Source organism: Galeopterus variegatus, unplaced genomic scaffold (genome assembly GCF_000696425.1).
Source record: "Galeopterus variegatus unplaced genomic scaffold, G_variegatus-3.0.2 Scaffold8075, whole genome shotgun sequence".
NCBI classification, from domain to species: Eukaryota; Metazoa; Chordata; class Mammalia; order Dermoptera; family Cynocephalidae; genus Galeopterus; species Galeopterus variegatus.
In genome coordinates, this window is record NW_007734186.1 from 28,916 (window position 1) to 38,386 (window position 9,471).

The following is a 9,471-nucleotide window of genomic DNA, read 5'->3' on the forward strand; positions in this document are numbered from 1 at the left end:
TTTTTTTTTTTTTCCTTTTTATCTTTTTTACTGACCGGTAACAGGATCGCAACCCTCGGTGTCGCGCCTGCACCGGGGACTGGCAACGGGATCGCAACCCTCGGTGTTGCGCCCACACCACACTCAACCAGTGAGCGGGAACCGGTCTCCACATGGGATCCAAACCCTCGGCGGGAGCATCCCAGGCAGCGCACTCTCCAGTGCGCCACCAGGCCGGCCCTCATTTGCCCTTTAATTGAACACAAAGCTTTCTATATATTTTTCTTTTCTAATATGTGTGGAAACAATATCTGTGAAAAGCAAAATGGGAACTTGGGTGTTCGTGGATCATTAAAACAAAAGTTTACACTTAAAAAATTAAAAAGCTTTTTTTAATTTTTGAAAATTGAATTTTCCCTAATTGGGACATTACTCTGAATAATAACACTGTCTGCAGCTCCCTTCAGTCATTCCTCACCTAGTTCCCCTTCCCGTATCCACAGCTCTTTCTTCCACTTGCTTCTGCCAGGAGATCAGAGTGGGGCTTGTGCAGACCACTCTCTAGAGAAGACCCACAGGGGCTAGACCTGTGCAGACCCTTCCTCAGACTGTGAAAACTCTGGTTTTCTGCAGAACAAATTTTGTCCGTGTCTATGAGTAGCAGAATGAAAATGCCCAATATGTAACACAATTTGAAATTAAATTTGACAAGGATGTTTACCACAAACACCACACTGTGGCCCGAATCAATGTGAAGCACCCAGTCCCAGCCACCAGTGTCCAATCTCATAAATACATATGACAGGCCCTGAAATTTTTAACTTTTACAAAAAATGAGGCCAAACCATGACTATAATTTCATTTTTACGGAGACTAATTACTGTTAACTTCATGAGTGGAGGACGATTTCTACATCACTACCCGCTATTCTCACTTCATGAGAAGTTCTGGAAATAGTGTGTAAGACATATGAGATGACATAAGTATAGGTGAATGAATGACGTCCTCGCCCACTGAGTCCTGTCCTTCCTCCTGCGTCCCCCGTGATCTCCTTGTCATAGCTTATGTGCTACTTCATTCTGCCTTGGTATTATCCAATAAAATTTAAGCTTGTTTTATTATATTAGGATGTTTTTATATCTTTTACTAGCCATATTCAGTACTTAATTAAATTGGTAAAACCAATTTTTAAGTTTTTACTATTATGAATGACTAAAGTTATTTGATCAACTTGGAACAATATAAGATAAATTTACTAGAAAGAAAAATGCATATACCTGAATGTTCCAGGGAGTATTGATTCAGAATGTGTGATGCTTAAATTCACAAAGTTACAAAGTGGATTTGAAAATTAGTAGTTTTAAATGTTTAATATATCCTTTCAGTAAATGAAAAATACAGATTGATGTTTGTATACAATTTATTTGAAAACACACAGTTAATAGGCTATTTCTCAGAAACATTTTACACCTTTATATAGTATACAACTTATTTGAAAACAGTTATTATGACATTTCCCAAAAACAGGCACTTTTGTTTTAATCATAATCAAAGGTAATAATTAAACACACATGAAAGGATTGTATTCAGCTCTGGGTAACAAAACCCCACAGTCTGCCCAATATGTCAGTAATGTGCTGATTTGTCTCATGGAGGTACTGAGTCAGGGTAGCCTCTCAATGATGCCGCAGGGAAACAATCTCGTGTGTTCACGGCTACGTTATTGTATCTGCTGTAGTGGAATCAGGAACACAGATGCATGAGAATTGTTAAGAGAATGAAGTGTTCACTATACAAATTAGACTTTACAGACATATAGTAAGAGGTAGAGAAAAGGGAGAGCATCACATAAGATCAACAGTCATGGCATCCTGAATCAGTGGCCTGGTGGACAGCATAGGGCTTGCAGGAAAATCCAAACCGTGCATGCATCCATGATGGGAAGGCTGGGGGAGATGTCTGGAAACCTACACCTCTGACAGAATGGAAGCCAAGCAGTTAGTATATGTTTTGAGGATACTTTTGATTGGCAGGGCCAGCAATCAGGAAAATAAGCTGGACCCTGGTGTCCGTACAGTCCCTATGCATTTGTCCATCTCCCTGTTTGGTGGTGGCTTGATAAACTGAATAATTGCTTCTTCCAAATTTCATGCAGATTGGGCTATTACAGAATTCTAACATGGAACCATCTAGAGAAGGAAACCTGGGACATGTACTCTCTTGCCTTACCCATGTTGATATGACACAATCCAGCAGAACTATCTCCACCTCTAGATTTCACTGTCATATTACAGGTCTCTCTTCTTAATTTAAACCTATTATCCAGTTCCAGCCAGAAGCAAGGACAAAGAGCAAACAGCAACAGATAAAAATAGTAGTTCACATGAGACTATCCTCTTTCAGTAGCTTTGCATACTTAACAGATTTCTGCCAACTGTTAATTAGCCAGCCAGCAAAATGGAATAAGGATCCTCTCGCCAAAAAATTAAGTTGCTGAGAATACAAACCTGATGTAAGTAAAAAGTATTAAGATTAAAAACTGCTAGTTTTCTCAGTAAAACAGAAAGGTGAAATATATAAGGGGACTTCAACACGCTCATGAGAGATTCATGTTATCTTTTAATTCTGTTTTCCCATGAACTTTCTGAAGTGCCCTTGTATGTTACGGGTAAGTAATAACCAGTTTGGAACACTCAGAGCCAGTAAGAGAATGCCAACAAATACGAACATTTCATTAGTTTTATGGCTCCATACTTACAGAACAACCCAAAAACTACATAAAAATTATGTACCTAATGCATATCAAAAATACACTTCAAATCATCCACGGGTATAACACACTTCAAAATGGAAAGAGAAAAATTATTAACTGAAACCAACCACCATGTTATCAAAAATTACGTACTAGAATGAAAGAGTACTTAGAGAATTCTCGCCTCAACGCCCATTTGCAAGAGAACTGGAAATTAAATTCACTAGAGGTCCACTTTTAGGGATATAAAATGCAATAGCATATTTATAACTTTTATAAGATTTCTGTCCTGACGTGAATTTTCTGAACATAGGCTTTCCCACACTACTTATATTTGTAGGGTTTCTTAACCAGCGTGACTTCTCACGTGACCTTGAAAGGATCTAGGACAACTGAAAGCTTTCCCACATTTTTCACATGTATAGGGCTTCCCTCCAGTCTGCATTCTTAGAGTTTTGGAAGGATGGGGGCCAGGTAAAGGCTTTCTTTTCTTTTCTTTTTTTTTTTTTTTCATAAAGATGACCAGTAAGGGGATCTCAACCCTTGACCTGGTATTGTCAGCACCACGCTCAGCCAGTGAGCGACCGGCCAGAGTGAGCCACGGGCCGGCCCCTAGGTAAAGGCTTTCTGACATTGCTTACAGATCTAGGCTTCTCTCCAGTGTGCAACTTCACGTGTTTGTGTAAGGATGAAGTACAACCGAATACTTTCCCACATTTTTCACATTTATAGAGCTTCCCTCCTGTCTGCATTCTTACATTTTTGGAAGGATGAGAGCCAACCGAACGGTTTCCTACTCTGCTTACGTGTGTAGGTTTCTTTTCATTGTGCATTCTCACATGTTTGTGTAAGGAGGAGGGCCAGCCAAATGCCTTCTCACATTTGTCACATTTATAGGGTTTCTCTCCATTGTGAATGCTCATGTGCCTTTGAAAGGATGTGCGCCAGCAGTAGGCTTTCCCGCACTCCTTACATTCATAGGGCTTCTCTCCGGTGTGCATCATGGTATGTACCTGGAAGGTTTTGAGACAACTGAAGGCTTTCCCACACTGCTCGCATTCATAGGGCTTCTCTCCAGTGTGCATCATCACGTGTGATCTAAAGGATTTGGGACAACTGAAGCCTCTCCCACACTGCTTACATTCGAAGGCCTTCTCTCCAGTGTGAGTCCTTATATGCTCAGTGAGAGAATGGGGACGAAGAAACGTTTTCCCACATAATTTACACGCATAGAGTTTCTCTCCGTTGTGAGTTTTCACGTGAGTTTTCAGGTATGAAGGGCGACTGAAGGCTTTCCCACATTCCTCACACTGATGTACTTTGTGTCCAGTGTGACTTCTTTTGTGCCTCTGAAGGGATGAAGAGTGGGTGAAGACTTTTCCACACTGACTGCATTTATACTGTCTTGCTCTAGTAGGTTTCTTGGACCGATTAAGATTTGGAATCTGGCAGAAGCTTCCTTCACAATCACCACCTTTACGACTTTTACAGAGTCTCACCACCATTCGCTTTCTGCTAAAAATGGGAAGCATATTATTAATGGCTTGTGTATTAATAACTTTTCTTAGTATTTATTAGTGAGTACTTAATGTTTATTAATGAGTATTAGCAGTACACGCTAACTATTTTCTGTGTAAATGCAGGTTTTCTGTCCTGTTTGAATTTTTTCAAAGTGGAATAAACTAAATTTTCTGGAAGAAGGTTCGACCATAGCCCATTACTACAACAACAGCAGTATATGGGGTTCCCTGATAATTGTCTCCAACTTAGCTACCTTTCAGACACTCAGTGTCTAAGTCATACGAAGGGAAAAAAATGGGGGGTGGGATTCTCTTTGAATAAGTAAATTTGGAGCTAGTTCAAATTTATTTATTCACAGAGAATCCCACCACGCCCTCCCCCCATTTAGGTTTGTGGGGTTTTGTTTTTTGTGTTTTTTTTTTTAAAAAGATGACCGGTAAGGGGATCTTAACCCTTGGCTTGGTGTTGTCAGCACCACGCTCAGCCAGTGAGCTAACCGGCCATCCCTATATGGGATCCGAACCCGCGGCCTTGGTGTTATTAGCACCGCACTCTACCGAGTGAGCCACAGGCCGGCCCAGGGTTTTGTTTTTTTAAATTTCACAAAATAACCCAATTTTCTACTGGGACACTGCCTTTTCGTCTAAGTCCAACTCACCTCAAAGGTCTCCCCTTGTTTTTGTGCTTATCTTTAAGGCAATAGTCTTTCCATTTTTTTCCTAAAAGGGAGGCCCAGGTGTCATTTCTTGTGAACCTTGCTGTTTTCTGTTCATCAGATAATTTTTCACCAAACATATCCTGCTGAGAAATGGACCCATTGGTTTTAAATTGTGTCTCATCATCTGAAACAAAAATAGTGAAAAAAAATTAAAGTGAACAAATCTACAAGGACTCAGGAGCTGAGCTGTTTCATGACTTCATTATTAACAGCATACAAGGTCAGAATGGTAGGCAATTTAATATTCACAGAGCGATCATCACAACATTTCAAACAAGCCTCCCTGTGCCTCCAGCATGACCCGTGAATGTATACCCACACTGATGACACTAAAGGACCTTAAGTCTTTTAAACAAGACAGAAAAAAAAAAAAACAGGTTAATATATAGATTTTTATTGTCACAGGGAAACTATTAAATTCTAGGTCCAGGATGATTATGATCATACCTGTATTATTAACCAATGTATTCCCCTTCTACATTCCAAATCTTGGAATAGGCTTGAGGAGCAAGAAACATTTATTATCTAAGTAGCTGAGTGAAGGAATGATGTCGTCCTTACCTACTAAGGCTAGGTTCCTGAAGGTTTCCAGCATCACATTTCTGTAGAGTTTCCTCTGAGCAGGACTCAGCAAGGCCCACTCCCCTAGGGTGAAGTCCACAACCACATCCTCAAAGACCACTGAGTCCTGAAACGAAACACACACAAGTGCAGGAGGACAGGTTAGACATCACTGGAAACTGGACTCAACTCATAAAAAGGTCACACAAGATCCTGTGGTCTCCCAACGTTTCTTTAGGACTCAGTTGTCAGACCTCTTCCTCTCCGTCCATTCTCTCCTCCTGTCTCATAGGGGTTTTTGTTTGTTTTTGAAAAATAAAGGTTGCGGGCCAGCCCGTGGCTCACTCGGGAGAGTGCGGTGCTGATAACACCAAGGCCGCGGGTTCGGATCCCATATAGGGATGGCCGGTTCGCTCACTGGCTGAGCGTGGTGCTGACAACACCAAGTCAAGGGTTAAGATCCCCTTACCGGTCATCTTTTAAAAAAAGAAAAAAGAAAAAGAAAAAGAAAGGTTGCGTATATTTAAGTTGTACAATGTGATGATTCAATATACATGTAGAATGTGAAATCAGTACCGCCAAGTTAATGAACACGTCCATCACCTCACATAGTTACCTTTTTTTAAAAAGCGGGTGGTGAGAACACTAAGATCTGTATCTTAGCAACTTTACAGTACACAATACAGGATTATTTCCTGTAGTCCCTATATTGTACATTAGATACACAGAACTTATCCATCTGACAACTGGAAACTCCCCGCTTCCCCCAGCCCCAGCCCTGGCACTCACCATTCCACTGTCTGCCTCTAGGAGTTCGACTCACTTAGATCACACACATAGGTAAGATCGCACGGTATGTGCCTCTCTGTGTCTGGTTTATTTCACATGGCGTCATGACCTCAGGTTCATCCAAGTTGTCACAAATGGCAGGATTTGCTTCTTTGATGGCTTTAATATTTTTATATCTTTAATATCTTTTAATATTTCACTGTGTGTATGTGTATATACATACAGACATATATATACACACACACACTTTCTTTATCCTGTGTCAGAGTTTTAACATCATCTGTAACACACTAAACTTATCTCTGTACTTTTACTGTGACCCTTCCAGTCTTATTCCTCTCTTTTTTTCAGGGTCCGGAATAGTCCAGAACACACTAGAGAAATGAGAGAAATGTTACACAAGTGAAACAAATATTTCCATTTCATGATCATCAATTCCTAGTGACAAAAACTATTTCATCTCTTTCCTTTTTTTTTTTTTTTAAGATGACCGGTAAGGGGATCTTAAGCCTTGACTTGGTGTTGTCAGCACCACGCTCTCCCAAGGGAGCCACGGGCGGCCCCCATCTCTTTCCTTATTACCCACCACATCACTCGGTACTACATGAACCACAAGTTCAAACCTGGATGATTAATAAATAGAAATATACTGAAGGACTAGGAGGTTTTCCTGCTTTCCCAACTTCACCAACCATGGGTTTCCAAGGGCCTGTGGAAATTCAACATGCAACATGGACCAGCTGGCCACATTTCCAGGCCATTATAAGCAGGTCCATCCGCTATATGAAGACTTGGGGGGGGGTATGTTAATTTTAACTTATATGTATGTTATTTATCACAAAATTAGTTGCTTCTCTTTTTTCCTCTATGTACCCTTCACTTGAAACAGAAGTATTGAGCAGAGAGATGTCAGAAGGAGGAATAAAACATGAGAAATTAGACCTCCCCACAACCCCCACATTCATGAACCTTCGTACTGTACACACCAGTTTGAGCGCACATGCGCGCGCGCACACACACACGCACACACGCGCACACACACACACACACACTGAGGTTATAAGATGCTGGAACAGCTCTTTCTACCGGAACCATAGCGCACATGCGCGCGCGCACACACACACGCACACACGCGCACACACACACACACACTGAGGTTATAAGATGCTGGAACAGCTCTTTCCACCGGAACCATAGAATAGTAATTAATATGGGCCTCCCTAACCTTGAGAGATGGGTTAAGAGTATTAGTCTGTTTCTGTTGCTCATAACAGAATATGTGAAAGTGTGTAACTTATAAAGAAATAAAATTTATTTTTTATAGTTTCAGAGTCTGGGAAGTCCAGGCTGGGTGGTTAGGTCAGTTGGAATAGTAATTAATATGGGCCTCCCTAACCTTGAGAGATGGGTTAAGAGTATTAGTCTGTTTCTGTTGCTCATAACAGAATATGTGAAAGTGTGTAACTTATAAAGAAATAAAATTTATTTTTTATAGTTTCAGAGTCTGGGAAGTCCAGGCTGGGTGGTTAGGTCAGTTGGTTAGAGCACAGCCTTGTAACACCAAGGGCACAGGTTCAGACCTCAAACCAGCCAGCCACCAAAAAAAAAAATTCCCACTCTCAGATTCTGGGCAGTCCACAGTCCAGGGAACACATCTGGTGGGGCTTTCTTGTTCTTGGTGTTGACTCTACAGCGATGCAGGGTGTCACATGGCGAATGGACTGAGCAAGAGAGAGCTCACCTGCTCACGTCATCTCCTTATGAACCATCACCACGCCCATCACCATCCATGAAAACATCAACTTACTAGTCCATGAATGGAGCAATCCATTCACTAGGGCATGGTCCTCACAATGAAATCACCTCGTAAGGGCCCACGTTTCAATTATCGTCATAGGATTTCCCACCCTCAACACTGTTACAGTGGGATTAATAATACATGAACCTTTGGGGAAACGCAATTCAACCCATAGCAGAGCCCCAATTTGCAAGTAAGTTAAGTCCAGACCTGTTTCTGAATTTGCCCATGACTGTAAAATAAAATAATGGAAGTTTCAGAAATACCCTCCTCCAAATGAAATATGCTCCCGTTTCAAATCCCAGGAGAAAGTGATAACCCACAGGCTACTGTAGAGGCTGTGTTACTTCTATCACTTCTGTGACCCTGTTGGTCACATGAGCATAACCGCCCAGCCCCTGAGCCTGGGAAACACCGAGCTGCATGGTTCTCCCACACCATGGTCTCTGAAAGACATCATCAACCCACTGACATCCGTATGCAGGGAACAGAGAAAGGGTTTCCGTGCTGTGTTCTGATGCTAGAATTTACTTGTTCAGAACAGGAGCACCAGGACTGGAGTGCCCTCTTTTTGTGCAGGAAGTGAAAGCTGCCCAGGTCAGTCCTAATCACTCTTCACACAGGGTATCTCTAGTGTAGTCTCATAAGAAACTACCATTACATATAGGGACTGGCTGGTGAGCTCAGTTGGCTACAGCACAGTGTGATAACACCAAGGTCAAGTGTTCGGATTCCCGTACCCACCAGCTACCAAAAAATAAAAAATAAATTTCCATTATATATAGACATGCACAGACAAATATATATTAGACTAGTAATAGGGCAGCGTAAAGGCAGATAATAATCATTTTAGGTAATACTGAATTGGGAAAAAAAAGTTAATGAATATTCAGTGCTAAATTATTAGAAACAGTTTTGTCATTATTCTACAAACTGTCAGGATAAGAGGGCCGGCCTGTGGCTCACTGGGTGAGCCTGGTGCTGACAACACCAAGTCAAGGGTTAAGATCCCCTTACCGGTCATCTTTTTTTTCAAAATAAAAAGTGTCAGGATAAGGATTTTGCTTTCTTTTCAACTTAACTAGAGCCAACCTGAAAGTGCTGGAATGAAAAGTAACACACAAACATGGCACAAGAGACCTCGAACCCCAGGGCACCACTGAAACTTACACCCAATTGAGGGCTGAAAATTCAGCTATTCCCAAGAAAGAAAAGATCGGTATCAATTGGCTAAACTGCCAATTTAAATACAATGCTATCAACAAACACACCAAGTGCAAGCTCAGGAGTCCCCAAGACCAATCTCAGGTTCAACGACGTGCTGGAAGGACTCGGAACTCACTGAAAGCGGTT

At 41.4% G+C, this 9,471-nt stretch overlaps 1 protein-coding gene across 1 annotated transcript; it reads right to left on the bottom strand.

Moving 5' to 3' along the window:
- Positions 1-3,299: 3,299 nt before the first annotated feature.
- ZNF556 (zinc finger protein 556) lies at positions 3,300-4,425 on the bottom strand. The gene has a single exon (XM_008592592.1). It carries the CDS (start codon positions 4,261-4,263, stop codon positions 3,301-3,303), a length of 963 nt encoding a protein of 320 aa, XP_008590814.1. The 5' UTR covers positions 4,264-4,425; the 3' UTR covers position 3,300.
- Positions 4,426-9,471: the final 5,046 nt, after the last annotated feature.

Bases quoted from the DNA above. Each gene is read 5' to 3' on its own strand.
- ZNF556 (XM_008592592.1), bottom strand. From the start codon at position 4,263: ATGCTTCCCATTTTTAGCAGAAAGCGAATGGTGGTGAGACTCTGTAAA.